The 26939-nt window shown below is 34.8% G+C and overlaps 1 protein-coding gene across 2 annotated transcripts in view; it reads left to right on the top strand.

The window, feature by feature from the left end:
* LOC150100951 (ubiquitin carboxyl-terminal hydrolase 10-like) overlaps positions 1–26939 on the top strand; it is a 229365-nt gene that overhangs the window by 25920 nt on the left and 176506 nt on the right. For both annotated transcript variants that reach the window (XM_090401329.1, XM_090401330.1), the window contains exon 3: positions 20129–20174. In XM_090401329.1, the coding sequence (XP_090257455.1) occupies positions 20129–20174 (46 nt within the window). The remainder of the gene's footprint in view (positions 1–20128; positions 20175–26939) is intronic.

Consider the following 26939-nt stretch of genomic DNA (forward strand, 5'->3'; position numbering starts at 1 on the left):
AAGATGGATTTCAGTTTCATTATCATGGAAGTCATGGATGACAACTTATTTTTGATTTGTGACAGCATGTGGTTTTGTTCAATTACATGGACAATTATTTCAGTTGTTGAGGTTTTAGTTTTTATTTTTTTATTTTTTGAAATATTTCTTTTTAAGTTCTTTTGAGATTATTGGGAATGGAACACTACAACTCAGAAATGTTCACATAAATTGAGACCAGAATGACCATTGTAGAACCACTATAGAATAAATTGCAATTAGGTTGGCCTGGAAAGCTATATACTGTAATGTAATTCAAATATTTTTTTGATCAGTTTGTATTTTGAGGGTCTGAAAAAATTTGATTTATTTCTAGTTGCCAGCAATTGCAGTTTTATAATTTGTTTAAATGTTTAAATATGTTTAGGACTTTGTAAATGTGTATATATGACAATTTTTTTTTGGAAGATATGATTCAAGATCTGTTTTAGATGATTTAAGTTACTGTTCTAAATCCTTAGAAGTTGTAGAAAGCTTATATGAATTGCGAACTGTTAATTCGTTAGATTTTTTGTATGGAATAAGGTTGGTAAGAATCATATTTTTGTAACTGCAGCTAATTCTCTTTTTACACGATTTTGAAATAACAAAACAAATGCAGTTCTATTATGCAGTTAAATCAAAATATACACTGTATATTTTGATTTAACATGGTTCAAATTGTGCTTATTTTTAAAATTTCTGTTTCAATTCAATTCTGATAAAAAGGGTATTTCCATTATAATTATCATTTCGTAGTATGATACATATGTACTTAAACTTGAATTTTGGGGACCCTCGATGTTTTAAACATCGGGGATTACTCTACGCTACAGAATGTAGACAGATGCCAAGTAGAACTTATATAGTGAAATAACAAACAAGTATTGGTGGCTTTAAAGCAGCTAAGGATCGTGTGACTATTATTTTGCAGATTCAGATCGCATATAACATTACTCATTAATCGATCCCTAAGACTGCAGGCAATTGAAAGGTGTGGATTTTAACATGTTACCAGTACACTGGAAGGCAAATAAAAAAAGGTTGGATTACGAAAGAAATTTTTAATGAAAGGTTCCATCGGGTGCTTAAGGGTCAAAGCTGTATAACTGAGAGATCTCCACATAGCCTTTAAAGGAATGCGGAGAACCGACCAGGGCTCCTGACCTAATGGGCTGGCAATTTGGGATTTAGCCGACCAAATTGTATTCTTATTGGCTTAAACCAATATACAAAATTATGGTACAACATGACAAAATTTCATGCCGGCTGGGGCGTCGCCTGGTTAAACAACACCCCCGTTGTTTTTGCAAGGGAACCAGGGTGAACAGCGAAAAGTCAGCTACTGGAACAAATCTGAAAACGCACTCCAACTCATTATCACCAGAGTTAAAGATTGGTACTATCAACATAAGAAGCCTGAATGGCAAAGAAATTGAGCTAGCTCAGGAATTAGATAAGTACCAGATCGACATAATAGGGGTGACTGAAACAAAAAAGACAAAAACTGGTGAGATTTTTCTAAGCAATAAATACAAAATGTTATATTCAGGCAATGACAATCAAGGAAAAGAAGGGGTAGCCATAGTATTCAACACTAAATACGAGGCTAATCTTCTTTAATGGCAGGCAGTCTCAAGTGGAGTGATGTGGGCAAATATCAGAATGGGGAACTGGACAATGAGACTTATTTGTGCCTATGGTCCCACAGAAGGCTCTACTAAGGTAGAAGTGGAGGAATTTTTTGAGGCTCTAGACCAGGGTTTCTCAAAGTGTGGTATGCATACCCCGGGGGTATGCAAAAGGTCGTTAGGGAGTACATGGCAATTTTCGGCTATGAATAATTAAAGGAGTCATTATATTTTTCAACAAACAGTACAATTAGAGACAATCAGGATAAAACGACACTAACTAATGAATCACATCCCCTCTCCAACAGAAACGGTTGTATAGACCAAGCAAAACCATATGTTGCCGGTGGAACATATGGTTTTGCTTGACACCACCCCTGTCGATAATGTGTTAAAACTAAGAAATATATAGCGAATGTGTTTCAGATATGGAATTCGGTTGAAGGGAATTAGCATTTCAACTCAACTGTTGAAATGCTAATTTGTCTTTGGTTCGCGTGATCTTTTCTTAATACCGCACCAATCATATGCAGTTCTTTGCTGCTCTACGTATCTCAAGTCTTGTAAATTACTGGTAATTTTTGCTTGAAACAATAAGATGCTATTTGGATATATGACTTTGACGATGCACACAAAGAAACTATTCTCGATGCCAAAAGCAGTGATAGCGAGTAGGAGAATGAAAATGGTGCGACTTCTTGGTAAGTCGCACCATTTTCAGTTTTTTTCTGAAAACTTTAGTTTCTGAAAATTCCTGCACGTATCTCACAACACGATTTTTTAGCTTTAATTTTGGGAAAAAAGTTACTATTATATTCGAGCAAATACAGTATTTTTTTTTTTTATTTTTCAAATTGTTACGTATGGATCATTGGTTAAAGATTGGATTTATAAAACCCCCAAAAGAGAGCAATATTGAAAATACAAGTAGCTGTGAACAACAAGAAAACGTTGATATTGCATCTGGACCAAATGAAATTGATGAGTGTGTCATCTGACATCTCTAGAGAACCAAAATTTAAAAATAAATCATTTTTTGTGTACATGAACATATAAATTCAAATAAAATAGATATTTAATTTTAATTAATATTTTAAATTTAATTTTAATTATTTTTTAATAATTATTTATTTATTTTAATCAATTAATGAATTTATTTATTTTTATTAATTAATTAGGGAGTACTTGGTAATAATGAAAATTTAAGAAGTGGTACGTGGATATCTGAAGTTTGAGAAACACTGCTCTAGAGAAAGCTACTGACACAATGAAAAAAGAAAAGTTGGTCTTTTGGGGATCTAAATAGCAGAGTAGGAGTGATTGTCAGACATACAAAAATGTTTTTAAAAATTTGGAGGAAAGAACAAAGCTAATAATGGCAAATACCTGTTGGATTTCTACTCAGGACATGGACTGGTTATTACTAACACCATGTTCCAACATAAAAATGTGCACAAATTCACATGGAGAGAAGAGCCAAGGAATAAGGAAAGTCTCATTGACTATGTTATTGTTGATAGTGATGTTTCTCCATGGTGCAGGACACAAGCGTGTACGGATTTGAAATTGAAAGCAATCACTATTTATTCTTGAGCAGGATCAAATTGAATTTCATATTGAAAAGAATGACATGTAAGAAAGTTTTAAAGCGAATAAAAGTTGAGCAGCTCTCAGATGTGAACTGTAGACTAAAATACACAAAGATTATTGAAGAAAAAAATGAAAGAATTTGAGAACAAGAACCAAACCTCGGAGATTCAGTGGCAAACCTTGAAGAAAACCCTGATTGATTCAGCCAGAGAGGCATGTGGTGAGGTTGTCTGCAAGGATAGAAAAATCAGAACTGCATGGTGGACCCAGGAAGTTAAAGAGGCAGTGAAGGAAAATAAGAAAGCATATCAAAAGTTCCTGTCAAATAATAGTCAGCTTGTGCTCTTAGAGAATATAGAGACAAATGCAAGAATGTTAAACACTGTAAAACTAGCTAAACAAAAGTCACGGGAGGACTTTGGCAACAACATAAAAAATAAATATCAAGAAGGTGGTAAGATATTCTGGAGGTTGTTGAAGATGCTTAGAAATGGAGGAAAGAGTGCTGTAAAAAGAGTTAAAGATGATAAAGGTGACATGAAAACGGAAGAAAAAGATATCCTCGATGTATGGAGTAATTACTTCGAAAAATTGTTAAATGAAACAATCACTGTTTCATATCAGGAATACATATCCGTACTTGAAGTAGAAAAAGCCATCAAAAACTTGAAATGTGAAAAGGCAGCAGGAGTAGATGATATTCGATCAGAAATGCTTGAAGTATGGTGGTATAAAAGTCTTACAGTGGCTGCACTGCATAGTTCAGAAGGCCTGGACAGATGGACAAATTCCTGATGATGGAGTAGAACTCTAATAGTACCCATATATAAAAAGGGAAATAAAACTGCATGTGAGAATTATAGAGGTATATCCCTACTGAGTGTTCCTGGTAAGATATATGCAGGGATACTTGAGAAGCAGTTTAGAACAATTGTGGAAGAAAAGCATGGTGAAGAACAAGCTGGATTCAGGTCAAATAGAGGCTGTCAGGATCAGATCTTCACTTTACGACAAATAGTGGAGAAATCATGGGAATATAACAAAGATCTGTATTTAAGTTTTGTCGATTTGGAAAAGGCATATGAGAGAAGCTATCGATTTGGAAAAGTGCCAAGAGAGAAGCTATTCAATACCCTACAGTTATATGTTGTCAATGGGGCATTATATCAAGCAATACTTGGTCTTTATTTGAGTTGTAAGTCAGCAGTTAGAATTGAGGAAGTACAGGAAGATGGTTTAATGTTAAATCTGGTGTGAGGCAAGGATGTACATTATCCCCTCTGTTATTCATTATCTATATGGATCACATTATGAAGGAAAGTGGTATTAAACATGATATCAGAATTGGAAATGTTAAAGTCACCTCTTTGCTTTTTGTGGACGATGTTATACTTCTAAAGGAATCTGCTACAAGTTTGCAAGATTCCCTAACTAAATTGAATAACTGTTGTAATAGATATGGTATGAAGGTCAGCAATAAAAAGATAAAGAAGATGAAAATAGGTAGAATCATTGAAAATGTCAACTGTGTTTTGAATGGGGAACCTGTGGAACAAGTAAAACATTTGAGCTATTTAGGCACGATTTTTAGTGAAGATGGTAAATTAAATATGGAAATAGACAACAGAATCAACAAAGCTGGTATGATAGGAAGTCAGTTGAATGAATTCATATGTAATAAGAGAGAAATTAGTTGGAACACTAATTAAGCTGTATAACCAGTTTTAACTTATGGATCTGATTGTTGGGTCAGAAGTAAAACACTTGACCAAAGGCTAGAGACCGCAGATATGAGAGTCCTGAGAAAGATTAGAGGCGTGAACAGATGGCATCAATGGCAATATCATATTAAAAACGAGGATATTAGGAAAGAACTTGACATTGTCAGCATCCAGGAATGCGTTGGCAGAGCTAATCTCAAGTGGTATGGTCACTTGAACAGAATGGGCGAGGAAAGATTAGCTAAGCAAGTGTTGTCTGCCAGGTTGGCAGGAAAACAACCCAGAGAAAGACCAAGATATAGGTGCATTGATACGGTACAAAGTGCCTTAGACCAGTGCTTCCCAAACTTTTGGATGTCAAGGCCCCCTTTGCAAAAATTGAAATATTTCACGGCCCCCTCAAAAAAATTGTAATAGAGAGAGATATTCTTATAATATTTATTATATTTATAATCAATATAATACATACACAGTGAATATTGCAAAAATCAAATGCATGTACAGGGTGTTCGGGATAAATTTGACAGTTTCGTAAGGAAAAAGAAAATCTTCTTTGTATCTATTAAATTTAATTAATTGACAAAAAAACATTACAGGCAGAGTTAATTACAATACTATCAACAAGATTTACTCAAAATAACCACCATTAGCATCGATCACAGCTTCAATTCTGCTTCGGAACCTCGAACAAGCTGATGCTACAGTCTCCCTGGGAAGGGCCACAAAAACTGTTTTAATTTTATCCATTAACTGGGCTTTTGTATTACTGGAAGTGCGATTGGTGTCTTTTTCAACTGCGCCCCATACAAAATAATCCATGGGGTTAAGGTCTGGGGAGTTTGGAGGCCAAACATTTGGACTGGTGAAGTCGTAGAAATGTTCAGACAACCATTTTTGACTTTTCCCAGAGGTGTGGCAAGGGGCCAAATCCTGCTGCCATACATACGGCCTACCATTGGCTACCCTTGTTATCCAGGGCTTGACTACAGTTAGCAACTCCACGAACAAAGCCCGAATTCCAATGCCAGGGTTCTTCAACACCTGTTCCTGCAGATTTGCGAGGAATTCTGCTGTACGAACGCAATCAGATCGTCTGCTAGGGATCTTTCTTCTTGCTACATCCTCGTAGTCACCATTGCAAGTCTCTAGTTCATGCCTGATTGTTTTTACTGTATTCAGGGAGCATTGGGCAGCAGTCGTAATATCCTTATTTTGATGGCGGGCACAAATCATCATGATACAAGTTATTCTCTTCCATGATTCAGGTGGGTTCCAGCTATCCATCCTTTCTGACATCTTGTATATGAATGAAGAAGGGTCCAAACTTTTAAATGAAGAGAAGTGTGTGTTAATACATGTAACTTACGGAAAAATATAATTAATTATAAATATGTCAAATTTATCCCGAACACCCTGTATTTCATTTTTTGCTTCTTACCGTTTGGTTCTGAAGACGATGCAGGCTGTTTGGGTAAAATATGAAATACTGTCCTTTTTTTTGAGTCTATTTCTGCTTCTTCTGATTGTTCGCGGGATTTTTTTTTTATTTTTTATCAACCACTTATCCAACTCAGTGTTAAATTTTTTAACATAGAATAGATCAAATAATAGCACCACTTACCGATACTGGCACACTACAGATTGATAACATGAAATTAGTGAATATTACTTGAATAAGGGAATCCACGGACCAGGAACATTTTTCTGTTTTGTGACTTTTCTCCCTTTACGGTAATTAAGCCTAACACGAAACAGACAGCAAAGGCAGGTTATTAAAACGTGCATATGATTGGTGCGGTATTAACAAAAGATCGTGCAACAACCGAAAGATAAAAGCATAGCTGACAATTGAATTGAAATGCTAACTCTCTTCAACCGAATTCCATATGCAAAACTGCCATGACATTCATTATATATATATATATATATATATTAATTAGTTTTAACACTTTTACGAATTTTAACACGTTCGGTTGAATTTTATTGCTGCCTTGGGAAATCGAACTCACACACATATCTAATTAATAACAATAGTTTTTAGTTAGATACTGTGTTTGCCCATGCAACATATGGTTTGTTTCAGTCTATACAGCATATTTTCTGTATGAGGGGACATGTGATTCATTAATTAGTGTGTTTTTATCCCAGTTGTGTCTAATTGCACTATTTGTTGAGAAATATATTACACAGACTTCTCATACCTTATTCACTGGCATAATAAAAGTGCTTGATTTTATTGCCTCTGCAGTATAGTGACTTGTTAGGGAGGGCGTGTTGTTTACCACTGCAAGCGAGTTACTATCTCCCCACACGAACTTGTTTAAGCTTTTTTTTTTCATGTGTGAAGTATATGCGAAACTTTTATTGATAACAGAAAAACTAGCTCGGATGACAGTGATAATATAAAACGAGTTTTGATATGTATATAAAGTCAATATCAACAGTCCCCGATTACGAACGCGTGATGAAAGGGACGGGAAGAATTGGAGTTTCCCTGGAGAGCATTCGAAGTAAATACAATTAACCACTGCTTTGAAATGAAACATATGAATAAGCAATATTTACTAATATTCATTAAGTGCCGAAATGCACAGGAAGCAAAGTTTGTGAACCAACACCAATGTGTGAATTTTTCCATTGAAATATAAAAAATAACAAAAAAGAAATAATAAAAGTTAAATACGTTTCTTTTAAAATAAAAAAATCTACTTAGTCTTAAAACATTTTAAATTTGTTTTCATTATTTCAAGGCCCCCCCTCAACAAAACCTACGGCCCCCAAGGGGGCCGCGGCCCACAGTTTGGGAAGCGCTGCCTTAGACGATGGAGTCTTGACAAGTAACAGACTGATTTAGAGGAAAATTGTAGATAGGAAGTTAGTAATGATGTAAATTTTTTATGTAGTACTATCATACCCTGTACACCCCTTGAGGGTACATGTCAGGATTTTGATGATGATGGTTCCATCAATGTTTTGTTCCAGAAATTAGATGCTGTTTGATGGAAAAAAATCTGGTCTTTAAAGTTTTATTTATTATAGACAATGTGCCTGTCCATCCAAAACACAAAATTCCACCCAAATGTGGAATTTTGTGTTCTGCCACCGAATACAATATCCTTAATACAACCACTAGACCAGGGTGTGATCGCTACCTTCAAAACTTAATACAAAGAAAAACATTTCAATACATTTTGGATAAACTAGATAAGGATTATTTACTGACAGTTATTGATGTCAGGAAGAAACTTTCTATTTTGGATTGCATCAAATTTGCTAAGTTGGAATTATCAGCATTGAAACCATCAACTTTAAATGCATGCTGGATAGCTATTTGGCCAGAATGTGTGAAAAAGAAAAACCCCTTACCTTTGCATACAACTAAATATCCCAATATCGTCAGATTAGCACATGCAGTTGGTGGAAAAGGATTTGATGATTTTTCGTCTGCAGATATTGAAGAATTGATGGGTGATAAGGCTGTTAGTAATGACAAAATAATAGAAGCTCTACTAGAATCTCTATGAAAAAAAAAAAAAAAAAAAGTGATGATAAAGAGACTACTCATTGCAGGATTAAATTAAAGAAGGGCTTCAATTGACTAGTAAAATTGCAAAGTCATTTTCTTAAACATGATCCAAATACTGAACGAGCTGAACAGTTTAAACATGAACTGAAGTCATATATGGTACAATATGAAGAATTATACAAAGAAAGAGTTCGTGGTAAAAAAAAAAAAAATTAAAAATTATTGTAAATTAGTGCTAATTTAATTCCTTTTACTGAAGAAAACGTTTCACCATTGCAGTATGAACAGGACAACCAAAGTGTTTCAAGTGATGGAAGTGATTTAATTCCAGTCTCACACAAAAGAATGCAGTTACTGTGAGAAAGTGATGGTGAATAAATTTTAACTAATAACCATATGCGTGGGTGTATTTGGATCTGTTCAAGTTTTTATTAGTGACACAGTATATTCTTTAAGAGATGCATATGTGTGCGTTTTGTTTGAAAAGAACTTATTGTTTGTATCAGGTTTTCACATCTGAAACCGTTCTTCTAGTTTTTCATATGCACTGTTTTCTTTTTTACACAGTTTTCATTTATACGATTTTTTCTGGAACCAATCTAGTGTGTAAATGGAGAATTGGGTATATTTGATTATTAATACTGATGCAAGTCATAGGCATGATGGACTTAGTGTATACATAAATTATATATAGAAATTATATAAAGAAAAATAAAAAATTTAATAAAATAACAATTTCATGAGTATCTCATTACATCATCATGAAGTGAGAATGGAATCACAGCTAGTGTAAGTACTTTCTTTCTACCACTCTTCAGCCAGTCACATGATACTATTAGGAACTGAGGGAAAATGTAAAATAGTAGCTACAAACAAACTTAGCCAGTTTGGAATGAGGTGTATATTACAGGGATGTAAAAATGTATGTAAAGAGGAAGTTTTAAAAGTAATTTTACTAAATTGTAAATAAAAATGTATAAATAATATTTGCATAAAATTGCATGCAGAGTTCATAACTGATTAATAAGTTATGTACATTAAAGTGAATATAAACATTGTATTCAAAGAAAGAATAACTAAATCAGCCTGTGTGTGTGTGTGTGTGTCAGTGGCGTCTTGTGCTCATTTTGGTTAGGTGTGAGGTCATGGCTTATGTCAGTGCTTCGCAAACTTATGGATGTAAAGGCCTCCTTTGTAAAAATTAAAATATTTCACGGCTTCCCCCATCAGAAAAAAAAATCGTAATGCAACATATACAGGTAACCATCCTAAACATGGATGTTAGGTTCCATAGAAATGCTGCGTTATATAAATCACGTTATGCGAGACTCAGATCACATAGACACAACAAAAAATATTATTTTGTTGGATATGGCATTGTAGACAATGCCATATCCAACAAAAATATAATTTTATTTAATTCAGGTAATTCATGCAAATTATGAAAATATATAAATTATGAAACAAATACATAGTATAAAATTGTAAATTTACAAATTGTACATAAACTTCATTGTACATAATGCATAAATGTTTTAGGCAAAATAAAATAAAGTGCATATTTTAATCTTTCATAGCACAAGGATTTGAGGATCAGTTAATAAACATTGGTTTTGTCATATAATCACCTGATGCATTACTGCTAAACAGTAGACTAATTCTATCTTTAGAAACTTCAAATCCAGGAGCTGACTTTCATTTTTCGAAATATAGGTGCGTTTTGCATTTTTTTTCCCCAATATAACCCAGATTCATCCGCATTGTGAACGGTCTGCATCATAAATGTTTATAAACTGGGAGAGCTTTTTGTTTAATAAGATTTCCATCCAAAGGAATTTTCTTTCGAGTGCTATCTTCTATCCAAATCATTAGAGATTTCTCTATTTTTCCCATTGGAATATTGCGTACACGAGCAACGTGCTTTGCACTTACCGAAAGTGTTTATTGTCCCAGCAATAAACACTTTCTCGGATTTTATGTTCATTTTGTTTGTTCGAATTGTTGATTCATTTAAATTCAAAGTCCTTGCAACAGCTCCTGGTTTTTCTCCATTTTTCAACCAATCCAAGATTTTAATTTTTTCTTTGAGAGAAATAAATTTTCTTTTCAATGTTGGTTTTTCCCTTTTGTTGCAGTTTGTGGCCATTACTATAAAAAAATTTTTTTACATAAAAAAAAAAAATCATTACATATTAATTATGTACGTAACTCACCAGCAAATAAAGAGCTCAGCTTGAGATTAACACACTTATGATTTTTAATACGCTTTCCTGGCAGAAAACGAAGACAATTTTCATCAATAAACACTTTACGCGGTTAACATTTGACTATGCTGAAGGGTATTTTCCCCTAATATAAATTCGCTACTTATAACTATTATACATGCGCGATACGGGCAGACATAAATTTAACAAAGATAAAATTTGATTTTTAAGTCGCACGGAAAAAATATATGAAAAGATAAAGGGTTATTACAATGTGTAGACATCGTATTTTTATCGAAACCGTGTTGTATAAGTACCGCGTTGAACAAGGGCTACTACAATTTGTAGACCGTGTTATATCGAAACTGTGTTGTATAAGTACCACGTTATACGAGAGTTACCTGTATTATTATATTTATTGTATTTATATTCAATACAATTTATATTCAAGATTTTGCGTTTGTAAGCCTTTTTTGTGCTTCTTATCTCAATACCTTTGAAATGAAACTTATATGAATAAGCATATATTTACTAATATTCATTAAGCGCCAAAATACGCAGTAAGCAAAATTTGTGAACCAACACCAATGAGTGATTTTTTTCTATTAAAATATAAAAAATAACAAAAAAGAAATAATAAATAATAACAAAAAAGAAATAATAAAAAATCAATACATTTCTTTTAAGATTAAAAAAAAGAACTACTTAGTCTTAAAACATTTAAAATTTGTTTTCATTATTTCATGCCCCCCCCCCCCCCCCCCACCCCAACAAAACTTACGGCCCCCAAGGGTACTGCGGCCACAGTTTGGGAAACGCTGGCTTGTGCAACCCACACTACAAAATTCACGTCAGTTTGACCATATGATTGCATTTTTATCAATGTATTAAAGTTTTAAGAATGTGTAGCACATCGTGTGTGTGTGTCAGTGGCGTCATGTGCCCATTTGGTTGGGTGGACTCATGTCTTATGCAATCTGCACTACAAAATTCAGGTCAGTTTGACCATATGATTGCATTTTTATTGATGTATGAAAGTTTTACGAATGTATAGCACATCAATGTTCATCTTAATTGTCTAATGCCATTAATTGTAGTATAACTTTGAATGCATTAATTTATCAATTAATTGTAACCAAATCTGCACAGAGGGGAACAGTGTGTTTGTTTTAAGATACTGATATTAAAAAACAATAATGAAGGAGAGAATGCTCTATTTGGTTGGTATATTTGAATTACTCAAATGTGTAAAATTTGGAAGAGGATGAGACTTACCTCCTTCGACTACAGTACTGTTCATCGTCAAATTCTTGACATGTACCCTCAAGGGGTGTACAGGATATGATAGTATCACATGAAAAATTTACATTATTACTAACTTCCTATCTACAATTTTCCTCCAAATCAATCTGTTACCTGTCAAGATTCTTGACAGATAAATTCATAATCAATCATATTAGCCTATTTGCTAGTGTCTGGAGTCTCCAACATTATCAGATCTTATATTTCTGTTTTATAAGGCACTTTTTACCGTATCAATCCACCACCTATATCTTGATCTTTTTATCTGTGCATCTTTTCTCTGCCAACCTGACAGAGAACACTTGTTTGCTAATCTTTTTTCTCCCATTCTGCTTAACTGACCATACCATCTGAGATTAGCTCTGCTAACACATTCCTGGATGCCAACAATTCTCTCTCTTCCCACTGCTCTCAAGTTCTGCATTATGTTGCACCACAGGGATGGAATCCCTAATGAATTGCTTATTTTACATCTCTGCTATATCCTCTTCAGTGGTTATCATTCTACCATTGTCAGTGACCAACATCATCTTTCCATAATCACTTTCTTCTACAGCCACATTAGTGCTGCTCTATATGCTGCTGCTGCTCATACTGCATTTTGCTATCCTTACCAAACAAGCCACCTTCCTTCCTTGCTTTTGTATTCTTCATGCAACTGATTATTGCCACTCATGCCCACTCATTGCCACTTATCCCCAATGCCTTTTTCTTCCAGATTGCATTCTTCACATCTTCAGTCAACCGTTTTACACATACTGTTGTTTAATTTAATTTTCTGATTTTTGGAATACACTCAGACATTGCTTCTGCCAGATAGTTCCTGAGATGAGACTAAGCAGCATTGATCTTCCTATATACTTGCTTATTCTATGATATAGCTGCAAGCTTCCTCCTGATTTTGAAATAATCACTAGCTTTATAATGCTACATGTATCCCTTTCTCACAGAAGACCTCATATGGCCACCACATTATGTTCACTTGCACCAACTGGAAGAAGAATCGACACCTCATTTATCTTAACATCCTCTGATGAGATAATCAAATCCAAGATCCTCATCCATGTGTACCCTTTGTTACATACCACCTAAGATAGTTGTCCTTCAGACACTCACATTTATTCTTTTTGGTTCCAGATTCTGTCTCTTCATTCCAGTCTATATTACCATAATTGAAATTGGCCTATACATTTCCTTCTCAGTGCTCTTCATATTACTATATCTGTTGCAACACTCATCGAAACATTTCATTATGTCCATTTTCACTATATTCCAAACTGTTTCAAAATCACTTTCACTATATACTCCTTGCTTCTCTACCTTGAATGGGCACAATTCCTTCCTTCTTCTACCATCAACAGCATCCCTCCTTTTCTGTTAATCTTCATTAAAAACTTTTGTTCCTCCTTATTTCAGATACTTCCGGCATCCATAAACATACAGACTAGAGATCTAGCTCATTTCTGGTTCTGTAACAAGTTCCATCTGATCAGATGCGACTCTTCCATAATGCCCTCTACCCATTTCTCTCTATCATGTATATCACAATCCTTTCTTGCACGCTTACACATCTATCATCTGTATTTCTCACACAGTGTCTTTCTACCGACATTTCCATGTCTTGTGTTCCTTCTCATTCTCTTCACACATGCCACTCACCTCTTTATTCACAAACACTCCTATCTTGCTTTTCTGCTCTTCCACATCACCTCTTGCTTTCTCAGATCTTCTATTCACTTCACTCATTAATCTCTTGCAACAGGCTCTCCAATTGACTCACACCAAAGCTGTTTTAATTATTATATTATTAAAGAGAGACCTCCAGGGAGTCATAAACCTCATTGAGGGAGGCCATGCTATTCGAACCATCTGTTATACCAGTTTGTTCATTCATTTCATTCATGCTGATATGCACACACAATATCTAATGGCAATACATTCAGTCATGAACCACTATGAGAGAGAGAAAAATCTAGCCCTCACCCCTTCTTGAAAGCATTCATTCTCAACTTCCAAGGATGACCTTACATCTTTTCCCCTCCCTCCATAAAATTAAAAATTCCATCTACTGAAATTCTGTATTACCCTTTCAGAAGTTTGTAAGTCTCAATCATATTAGCCTATTTGCTAGTGTCTGGAGTCTGCAAATTCTCAGTATCTTCATAATCAGTATTCCACAATCGTGATATCATTTTTGACATACTCTTTTCATTCTCTCCACTGTATGAGAATGACCACAGAAACCAGGAGACTAGACCTGTGTAGTCCAAGTAAGGTCTTATTAAGGCCTTGCAAACAGCCAAAATGACTTCCTTATCTTTTTATGTCAAGGTTTGTTTCAGCTTTGCAATTATTCTTTGAGTTGTATTTACAATTTTTTTGCTATATGACCTTTGAACTTCAACTTCTTGTCTACTAAAACTCCAAGATCTCTAGCCTGATCAGTTTCTTCTAGCACAATCCCACCAATATAACGCAACATTATATATCTAATCACACTAAAGTGCATGACCTTACATTTATTAACATTGAACTCACTGCCTTTTTCACATGCCCACAATTCCATTCTATTCAGATCATTCTGCAAGTACTGCATATCAGCAGCACTTCTGATTACTCTACCTATCTATGCACCATTCGTAAATAGGTTGTATGTTGCCTGTCAGATCCTTCCCAATGTCATTATTGTACAGATTGAATAACATTGGAACAAGGACTTGTCCTTGTGTTACCAGTGGTTACCTTAAATCTTGCAGACTCACATTCCCCATATAACCACTTTTTCATATCTGTCAGTCAGCCGTATTATCCATGCTAATATTCTATAATCCAATCATTCTCCAGTTTATTCAACGGTCTTCCATGCTGTTTTCTGTCAAAAGCTTTAGCAAAATCCAAAAATATCATGGTGTATTCATTCCCCTTGTCTAACTCAGTGGTAACATTATTATAGAGTGTGTGCAAGTTGCTAACGTATGACATTCTCTTAGTAAACCCACGCTGTTCATTGCAAAGTTAGAGATTCTCTGTCAATCCATTTCTGAGAGGCCTGACTAGCTTTTCCAAAATCTTCCCTGCCACTCCTGAGATATTGATTGTTCGACATATGGATACATCAGTCTTTGCATCACCCTTGTGCAATGGGATTATTCTACATTCTTTCCACTCCTGTGGAATCTTTCATTTTCTGAGACTCATTATACAGCAAGGTCAAAGGAATAACCAGTTCAGCTGAATACTCTTTTAGCATCCATGCTGAAAGAGTATTCAGAATATTTTTACCATTGCTTTGTAAAAATAATCATAATTTAAAATTCTGAATATTTTTACATATTGTTTATGTTAGAATGTTTATTAGTTTTAGTTTCATAACACGCATTGTTGGTACTTGCGATCTGCCCGTTATTGAAATTGCTTTGTTAAAGTGATATATAAAGCAGTTAAAAATTCATGTACTTACTCGATTTGAATAGTTGTGTTACTTTAAACAATTTTATTGTAGTTTAAAATATTAAGTTGTGTTTTATGAAGACATTCTCTTGTCGCTAACGTAATCTACGTGTCAGCCATTATACTTAGTTTCTCGCTTGTAATTTTCAAAATCACTGCAATATAATTTGACTTCTACTTTAAGCAAACTAATTTAGAACAGATCTCTATGGTAATTTTCTGTAATTATGCAGCATAAAGCCTTAGAATTCCTTACAATTAACAATTAAACATTTTGGCCAATCACTTCTTAGGAATTTGCTATGCTCTGAGACATACACTTAATAATTCCAATCATAAAATTGCATCAATTATTTTCGGGCTATAAACTATCTTATCGCATTAAACTTAGCAGTCCATTAAGGTAGTTCCCTTACATCACATACAAAATAATATACAACAATTGACTCGCATGAATTCTTTTTGCCTTTTGTGCACTTCTTCTCTATTCGTCTTGGAGTCCTTAGTTTCCTTTTCCGTCTCGGGTTTTGAGTTCTTTCCTTAGAGGTTTATAGAGCACTGGCATTTCATTCAGAACGATTGGGGGGGGGGGGGGGGTTGGAATGAGATTTCCTGGCGTTTTGGAGCTTTGGGCAAAGGGGATTCAGCATACGGAGCATATGCAGATTTGTCTCATTGGCAATGCATCAGGTCCGGCTTGGCTGCTCCCTCTGTAGTTAATCACTTCTGGTAACCGTCATTTTTGATCTGGACGATTTGCTGTGGATAGACCTCCACCTTTTTACCTCCTTTCGACTTCTCTCTGTTCTTGCCAAAAACTGTCGACTTCGATGGTTGAAGATCCTAGCCTCATTCAGTCTTCTCCGGAACCTTGGGTTAAGAATTGAAATCCCGTACCTTCTGCGCAAACTCTGGATGTAGATTTTGGAACCCCAGATATTTCCTCGTGACTCTCTTGATCTAAAATTTCCACAGACTTCTCTTTTCTCCCCTTTCGTATGTCTTTAATCTGTTTTACCGGCCTGCGGAATTTATGTTTGATTCTTGCCGTCCCTTTCTCCCTTGACCTTGAGAGTTGTCTAAGACTGAACTTGTAAACAAAAGGGACTCTCTTACACTTTAATCAGAGCACTAACATCAGATAACCTTCCGATGACAAAGGCATTACCCTTGGCTTTACCACTCTGACATTCTTTGTTTGTGCAAGCAAGCAAGCCAATTCCCTTTGGGCTTTATACATAGGCTTTTTGTATTCTATTTACAAACAAAAGTTAATTTTACAAGTTTTCTAGATGTGGCCTCTGTAAAAGTTGATGCAATAAAAAATATAAAAATTTACGTTGCATCGAATTTTACATGGTATCAGAGTAACAGGTGTAAACAAGCCAGCATTTGAGAAGAAATAAGAACACAAGCCGGCAGACATTTAGATTCGTAAGAACTTAAGTTTTTTATGTGATAGTCGGAAGAAAATTAATAGTACATTCCGAAAAAGGAATCATGGAACTGTGAAGTTTCAAAGTGGAATAAGTATTGATAAATAAAAGAAAATATTGCTATAGATGTTTTAAAAGGAATATTCAAGGAAACACTAATTGGAAGATTAGTAGTAGATTAGTAGTAGAAAAGGAAATCATAGAACTGTGAGTTTTTTTAAAGTGGAAGAGTTAAGACTGTCAATAAGCACTAGTGAATAAAAGAAGTTGCTATTTACGTTCTAAAGGAACGTTCGAGAAAACTCTGATTAAGAAGTTTCATCTGTCATGCCGGATATAACTATTATTTCTATTGGAAAGGAGACAGAATTGAGTCAGGAAGAATTAATGTTTGCTACGTGAGTGATGAGAAAGGATCCTATGAAAATGAAGAATAAAGTCATATATCTTTGAAAATGGGCCTTAACAGACAGAGAAACTGGCAATGAACATTTTGTCATTGTGAAAACAAAGTGTTTAGTCTAGTCTTTAGTGTAAGTATTTTAAAAGGCCTTGATCCGATTAAATTTGTAGTTATGTAATATTGTCTGAAGTGTATATATATTAAGTGTTTGTGTTTTATTAACCACCTTACCGGCCATTATGGATCAAATACGCATCCTCATATGCTTCGTATCCATCATTTATTTCAATGTAATATCAATGGTATTACAATTTTAATGTGCACTTCGCATCCATTGATAATCTTGACGTCTATAGACGTCTTGGCTGGTAGCATGGTTAAATATGTTTATTTTTTATTTTGGTCTTGAGTGAATGAGTTTTTGGATTCTGAAAGCAATAGTAAAGAAGACTTCATTGCACCAATCAGAGTGAACCCTTGTGCAATAAATAAATAAAAGCACTCGGAAATTAAAAATAATTGTTACAGAGAAATCTCATAAAAGAAACTGAGGATAGATCTCTATAAAAAGATCAAATTAAATAAAAATACAAAAATCTTTAATTAAACAGCTTCCTATTGCAGAATTCTTGTTCAGTTTGTGAAACAGCTCTAGTGCTTTCTCCTCATTCACATGAGTTTCCTCATATGGTGAAGAGGTAATGGCAAATTCATTGTTGCGTATACCAGGTTGATAGCTTTTAGCAAAATGGCTACTCATTAATTGAACAATCACTTCTGCATCAGTCACCCACACACCATCTGCATTCAGTAAAGTTATTCTTTCAAATTAATTCTTTCTTTTACTTGCAGTATAACAATAGAATCCTTTTGGGTTCTCCTTAACTTTTTGAGCTATTTTCTTTTTATACTTCTATACAACACTTGTACTCTTCTGGCCTGCTCTTATATCATAACTCACATGATTCTTATGTTCGTGTTATTCCTTCCACATCTTTTTCTTATGAATCTCTTGCTTAATTAGTTTACACATCAATTTCACTCCTCCTCTATTTATTCTTCTAACTCTATGGACACATTGATATCTCATTGTTTAGCTATTTTTTAAACACTTCCGATGCACTGTCGATATCCTTCCTATTCGACAACTGATACCATGGCGCAGAACCCAGCATACTCCTCAGGTGATCATAACTCCTGCTTTGTAGTTCAGCATGTAACCTTTTCTGAATGGAATATTCATAAACTTAGTTGCTTTCCAAATGAGTACCGCATGATCACTGTCACCAACTGGAGGCAGAATAGTTACCTCTTTAACTGAAACCCCTCTGATACTATAATCAGATCTAACACTCTTTGACCATGAGTTCCTTCTGTCACATGCTGTTTGAGGAACTTGTCACGCAAGCCTCGATAAATTAAGTTTCATTCTTCTTATGCTATTTCACAGCTACTCAATCAATGTTCAGATGATTAAAGGCCCCCCCCCCCCCCAATTATGATTACTCTTTTTGCACCCATCATATTTATTTGTTGATGCATTTCTTAGTCACTAGCAACTGATCCACCAGGTCTGTAACAACACTCCACTATGTATTTAATCTTGTTAGACTCCACCTCATACCAGATGGCTTTAATGTCACTGCCACATGAAAAACTGTTACTAGTATTGCAGTCATAGATCTCAATTCTAACTGGATTCAAGTCATCTGATATCATTAGCATCATTCTCCCTTCTCTCCTATGCTGCCTATCCTTCCTAAAAATACTGTATCCTTTGCATTTAATACCAGTTAGCATTTCAGCTTCTGATAGCCAGGTCTTACTAATGCCTACAATATGGTGTCTCAATATATTAACCAATGTTGCAAACTCTTCTCCTTTATTTCTCATACTTCTAGCATTTGTGTACAAATGTAAGTTACCTGCATGCTCTTTGGTATATTCTTGTCTGTGTTCAGCATGAAACAGTTTGACAACTTCTGTTCTTATCTAGTTCCTTACTTATCTTTACACATGCTTGAAAGATCAGAATCAGATGAACACAGAATCATTCTCTCTTCAGAATCATTTCCATAATAATAACCATTCCCATCATTAATACAGTTATCTAACATTGTCACATAGATTCTTGCAATTCGTTCCAACAGAATTCAGTTTCCATGACTATGCGTTAGATCTCTCATATAAATTAATAATTTTTCAAGACTCCCGATGACGAATGCATTCAAGTGTATACTGTCCCTCTTATTCAAATCCAGTCTTCCCTCAAATGCACTCCACACATCCAGAAACTTGCATCCATTTCTTCTACACAGCTTATGCATCGAATTGTTTGCCATCATAGCCCTTCTTTGTAATTAATTTTTGTCATATCTAGGTAATATACTAATGATTTTTACTTTCTCACTCTTCACTCTCACTTCTTCCAACAACTTCTTCCTTTTCATATCCTTCATATAAATGTAGCTCATCTCCATCTGTCCCTCAAATTCATCCCACACATTCCAAAAAGGAACTCATGATCTCTTCATAACCTTTGATCACCATCTCATCATTATCATACTTGGAAATCATTGCTGACTTCCTTACTGACCTTACCATTATTTTTTACTTTTCTCAACAACCTCCTGACCATTACCAACTCTTTTGCTCACTTCAATCGTTTTGCTCATTCTTTTCTGTTTATTTTAATGCACATCAAAATCTTAGTTCTTCAGAATTTCTTGAAATGAAAATTTGCTCTGTGGAATTTAACCATGTCTGTTTCAGCGATGTTTATTTATTAATTTTAATTTGAGGAAATCTGAAATTTCTGTAATATTGTAAACTTTTTTTTTTCTTCAGCTGCCTTGGGATGACATAAAATCAGAGAGGAATTCACCTACTTTTGGTAAGTTCTTATATAAGTTCTTCACCATGTGTAAATTTTGAATATAATGAAATTTATCATATGAAATTACTTGCTGCTATAATTATCCTGTCATTTGGGTGAGATATTTTTGACATGTTGGATGCTGTTATTAAAATATTAACATGTTAAAATAATTTCCTGGAAGTAGTGAGATTAAAGAGTTAGAAAGTGAACATAGCATATTTACCTAGATATGATCGCATGGGATTAAGAAGGGTTGTGATGGCAAATGATTTGAGTTTTTGACATTTTATAAGAGGGATAACCTGCACTTGAATGTATTTGGTATCAGGAGTCCGGAAAAATTATTTATTAGCATGAGACCTAATATGGAGAATCAGGGAAAGTAGATTATGATGGGAGGATTGGTGACAATCTATGTGTAACAGTAAGTAATATATACAACTATGTTAATGATGGAGATGATTATTCTGAGAAGATGATTATATGCTCATCCAGTTTGAACTTAAGTAATGTGCAAGAATATATAAGTGAAGCATTAGATACGAACAGGAATCTGAAAGTTGTCCATCTGAATCATGCAGACTATGGAGGGGGTTATACAAAAAAGCATGGAGGTAACATATCTGTAGACAAATACCAGGATTATTATCAGGTACACATTTGGGATTGAGTTTGTTGCCTTAGTTGACTAATTATAGCAATATAGGGCAACAAATTGAATACATTGTGACTTCAGGTTATTGGTATTAGTGAGGCATGGTTCTCAGCGGCTGATGTACTAACTAGTATTGAGCATAAAGGACAATGTATTTTTAGGAAGGGTAGGCAAGATAAAGTAGATTGTGTGATGCTGGTATCAGATGATGAGTCCATTTAGAGTAGAAAGCAATCTTAGTAACAGTTTTCCACATAACAGTGAGTTTAATGTTATGTGGTGTGGAGTCTAATACGATTAAATACATAGTGGAATGTTGCTGCAGAGACTTGTGGATTACCTGCTAGTGACAAAATTCTTCACCCAATAAACCTAATTGATACTAAATGATTAATTAATTATCATGAGTGATCTTAATTATTCGAACATTAGTTAGATTGCAAGAAATCTCATTAGAAGAATGAAACCAAATTTATTGAGGTTTTGTGATACAACTTCACCTAGCATCATGTGAGTGAAGGAACTCAAGGTTAGAGAGTATTAGACTTGAGTATAGTGTTATGAGTGTTTCAGTAAAATACTTGACTGTTCTGCCTCCATTTGGTGACAGTGATCATGCTGTATGCCAACTTAGTTACTGAGGTTCAGTGTATAGCTATTCCATTCAGAAAAGGTTGCATCCATCTGAGAAGAATCATTCTCATGGTATCAGATAGATGCGAAGGATATAAGTAGCTCATGAGAAGTGATAAAAGAAATACACCAATGATACAATATTGGAATATGTTCCTGGAGTTTGAAGAATGAATAAGGTGGGAGTGAAATGAACATGCAAGTTTATTAAGGAAGAGATTAAGAAAAAAAAATGTGGAAATAATATCATGTGCATAAGGATGACATCAGGTAAGAACTATTTTTCAGAAATTAATGTATACTAAATATTAATTATAATAACTTGAATACTTCTTGGGAATGTTAGATAATTACTACTTGGGAATGTTACATTGCCATCATCACGGATCACAAAGCATGTGCACACAAGCACTAACACTGGATAAATGAGTGTAAAGAAAGGCAGCCAAAGTTGGGCCTAGAATCTTAAATGTAACCCCCATAGTGGGCTAAGTCGGGTTTTCTTGGTTATTGAGCTGAAGATCTGAGGATGAGTGATTCCCAAATTTGGGGACGTTTCATGCATCCAAATTTGTAGAGGTTTGGGAAGTTTCTCAGGGCTGAGGATAGATTACAGGAATCACCATTATTCTGTAATGGTGGAAACAAATGAGGTCCACGTGTTCAGAAATTCTGATATTGGCTGTTGTAGGACAGTTTGCAACTGCAAGGGATTGATAGACACCTGGTAGGTCTGGGGCCTAGATGGCAAGCCTATGGCACACATGCTAGAGGTGGCACGTCAATGATTTACAGGTGATTTCCTTTTATATGTTTATCTATAAATTATTCAACTTTTTTTTTTAATTATTACAATACACATAAGTTTACACAAGAGGGCAGCTATAAAGACATGCATATGATTGGCCTGGTATTAACAAAAGATCACGCATCCCAAAGACAAAGGCAACCGGCAATTTTTGAGTTGAAATACTAATTCTCTTCAACCGAATTCCATAACATCTGAAACTGTCATAACAACATTCACTATATATTTCTTAGTTTTAACACATTCATGACAAGGTTTTATTTATCGTTCCAACGGAACTTCTCATTACTGGTGGACTCAACTCTCACAAAGTTTCAACCCTTGGTTGAATTTTATTGCTGCTTTTTTTCGTTTGAGCTGGCAGGCGAACTCACACACACATTATATGGCATGTTTCAATTCGTGGTAGAGTGTTATTTGAAGTTAGCCTTTGTGATCTGTCATAATGACAGAGAATTTGAAATGCAATAAAACAAACACTTATTTCATGTAATTTAAAAATTGAACAATAGTTTTTAGTCAGATGCTGTGTTTCCAGTGCAACATACGGTTTTGCTTGAGTCTATACAGCATAGTTTCTGTGAGAGGGGACATGTGATTCATTAGTTATGTTTTTATTCCAGCTGTCTAATTGCACTATTTGTTGAGAAATATATTACATAGACTGCAAAAGCCTCTGTACCTTATTCAGGGATGCAGTAAAACTACTTGCTCTGCAGGAAGCACGTTACTGTCGCTTCGACATGAACATGTTGAAACATTTTTCATGTGGAAGGTATATTCAAAACTATTTAATGTCTTTTTTCATAAAGTAAAATCAGGAGCACGAGTTAGAGGTGCTAGAGGTGGCACGTCATCGTTTTACAGGTGATTTCCTTTTATATGCTTATCTATAAATTATTCAACTTTTTTTTTTTTTTAAATTATTACAATACACATAAGTTAAATTTTGTTTTACACGAGAGGGCAGCTATAAAGACATGCATATGATTGGCGTGGTACAACATATGCCCTTGCGTATGTTATACGCAAAGGCAAGTTATATTTGAGTAAATACGCTAAGCCTTTCGCCAACAAGTTGACATCCTTTTGCTTCTTCCCCTGCTCAGCTGACTTGTATATTATGTTACAATGCATAAATATTTTTTTTATCTACAGTTTTTTTTTTTTTAAACCGGTATCATTACAATTTAATAATACAATAATCAATTTTACACTGAATAATGTTATAAATTTATATACAAATAAATATTATAAATAAAATAAAACATTTTTTATCATCATCAAATTCCTGCCATGTATCCTCTTGGGGTGTACAGGATATGATAGTACTACATGAAAATTTTACATCATAACTAACTTCCTATCTACAATTTCCCTCCAAATCAGTCTGTTACTTGTCAAGACTCCAACATTATCAGATCTTATATTTCTATCATCTAAGGCACTTTGTACCATATCAATCCACCTATATCTTGGTCTTCCTCTGGGTCGTTTTCCGGTCAACCTGGCAGAGAACACTTGTTTAGCTAATCTTTCCTCACCCATTCTTTTCAAGTGACCATACCACCTGAGATTAGCTCTTCCATTGCATTCCTGGATGCTGACAATGTCAAGTTTTTTCCTAATATCCTCGTTTTTAATATGATATTGCCATTGATGCCATCAGTTCAGGCCTCTCAGAACTCTCATATCTGCGGTCTCTAATCTTTGGTCAAGTGTTTTACTTCTGACCCAACAATCAGATACATAAGTTAAAATTGGTTTGAACACATGTCTTGTATACAGCTAATTTAGTGTTACTACTAATTTCTCTCTTATTCCATATGAATTTATTCAATTGACTTCCCACCATATCAGCTTTGTTGATTCTGTTGTCTATTTCCATATTTAATTTACCATCTTCACTAAAAATCGTGCCTAAGTAGCAGAAATGTTTTACTTGTTCCACAGGTTCTCCGTTCACAACGCAGTTGACATTTTCAACTGTTCTGCCTATTTTCATTGTCTTTGTCTTTTTATTGCTGACCTTCATACCATATCTGTTACAACAGTTATTCAATTTAGTTAGGGAATCTTGCAGACTCGTAGCGGATTTATTTAGAAGTATAACATCGTCCGCATAAAGCAAAGAGCTGACATTAACATCTCCAATTTTGATATCATGTTTTCCTCATCATCATCAAATTCCTGCCATGTACCCTCAAGGGGTGTACAGGATATGACAGTACTACATGAAAAAATTACATCATTACTAACTTCCTATCTACAATTTTCCTCCAAATCAGTCTGTTACTTGTCAAGACTCAAACATTATCAGATCGTATATTTCTATCGTCTAAGGCACTTTGTACAGTATCAATCCACCTATATCTTGGTCTTCCTCTGGGTCATTTTCCTGCCAACCTGGCAGAGAACACTTGTTTTGCTAATCTTTCCTCTCCCATTCTATTTAAGTGACCATACCACCTGAGATTTGCTCTGCTAAAGCATTCCTGGATGCTGACAATGTTAAGTTCTTTCCTAATATCCTCATTTTTAATATGATATTGCCATTGATGCCATCTGTTCACGCCTCTAATCTTTCTCAGGACTCTCATATCTGCGGTTTCTAGTCGTTGGTCAAGTGTTTTACTTCTGACCCAGCTCTCAGATCCATAAGTTAAAACTGGTTTGAACACTGTCTTGTATACAGCTAATTTAGTGTTCCGACTAATTTCTTTCTTATTCCATATGAATTTATTCAATTGACTTCCCACCATACCAGCTTTGCTGATTCTGTTGTCTATTTCTATATTTAATTTACCATCTTCAGTAAAAATAGTGCCTAAGTAGCTGAAATGTTTTACTTGTTTCACAGGTTCTCCATTCACAACACAGTTGACATTTTCAATGATTCTACCTATTTTCATTGTCTTTGTCTTTTTATTGCTGACCGTCATACCATATCTATTACAACAGCTATTCAATTTAGTCAGAGAATCTTGCAGACTTGTAGCGGATTTATTTAGAAGTATAACATCATCCGCATAAAGCAAAGAGTTGACATTAACATCTCCAATTTTGATATCAGGTTTAATACCACATTCCTTCATAATGTGATCCATATAGATAATGAATAACAGAGGGGATAATGTACATACTTGTCTCACACCAGATTTAACATTAAACCATCTTCCTGTACTTCCTTCAATTCTAACTGCTGACTTACAACTCAAATAAAGACTAAGTATTGCTTGATATAATGCCCCATGGACACCATATAACTGCAGCGTATTGAATAGCTTCTCTCTTGGCACCTTGTCATATGCCTTTTCCAAATCGACAAAACTTAAATACAGATCTTTGTTGTATTCCAATGCTTTCTCGACTATTTGTCGTAAAGTGAAGATCTGATCCTGACAGCCTCTATTTGGCCTGCATCCAGCTTGTTCTTCACCAAGCTTTTCTTCCACAATTCTTCTCAACCGTTTCTCAAGTATACTTGCATAGATCTTGCCAGGAACACTCAGTAGGGAAATACCTCTGTAATTCTCACATTCAGTTTTATTTCCCTTTTTATATATGGGTACTATGAGAGCTCTACTCCAATCATCGGGAATTCGTCCCTCTGTCCAGTCTTTCTGAATTATGCAGTGCAGCCACAGTAAGACTTTTATACCACCATACTTCAGCATTTCTGGTCGAATATCATCTACTCCTGCTGCCTTTCCACATTTCAAGCCTTTGATGACTTTTTCTACTTGAAGTATGGATATGTATTCCTGACTGCATGCCTGGTCAGTGTTTTTTATCACTGTGCTGTCATCACTGCTTGTTTCATTTAGCAGTTTTACAAAGTAATTACTCCATACTTCAAGGATATCTTTTTCTCCCGTTTTCATGTCACCTTTATCATCTCTAACTCCTTTTACAGCACTCTTTCCTCCATTCCTAAGCTTCTTCAATAACCTCCAGAATATTTTGCCACCTTCTTGATATTTATTTTCTGTATTCTTGCCAAAGTCCTCCCATGACTTTTGTTTAGCTAGTTTTACACAGTGTTTAGCATTCTTACATTTGTCTCTGTATTCTGTAAGAGTACAAGCTGACTTATTTGCCAGGAACTTTTGATATGCTTTTTTCTTTTCCTTCACTGCCTCTTTACCTTCCTGTGTCCACCATGGAGTTCTGATTTTTCTATCCTTGCAGACAACCTCACCACATGCCTCTCTGACCTAATCAATCGGCTTTTTCTTCAAGGCTTGCCACTGAATCTCGAAGGTTCGGTTGCTATTCTCAAACTTTCATTTTTTTCTTGAATAATCATTGTGTATTTTAGTCTACAGTCCATATCTGAGAGCTGCTCACCTTTTATTCGCTTTAAAACTTTCTTACATGTTATTGTTTTCAATATGAAATTCAATTTTATCTTGCTAGAGACTAAATGGTGATCACTTCCAATTTCAAATCCTCTGTACACTCTAGTCCTGCACCAGGAAGAAAACATCACTATCAATAATAACATAGTCAGTGAGACTTCTTATTCCTTGCCTCTTCTCTCCATATGAATTTGTGCACATTTTTATGTTGGGACATGGTGCTAGTAATAACCAGTCCATGTCCTGAGCAGAAATCCAACAGGTATTTGCCAATATTATTAGCTTTGCTCTTTTCTCCAAATTTTCCCAAAATATTTTTGTAT

The sequence above is a fragment of the Typopeltis vanoorti genome, chromosome 12 (genome assembly GCF_054136105.1).
Source record: "Typopeltis vanoorti isolate ZY-2024b chromosome 12, IOZ_Tvanoo_1.0, whole genome shotgun sequence".
Classification (NCBI taxonomy): domain Eukaryota; kingdom Metazoa; phylum Arthropoda; class Arachnida; order Uropygi; family Thelyphonidae; genus Typopeltis; species Typopeltis vanoorti.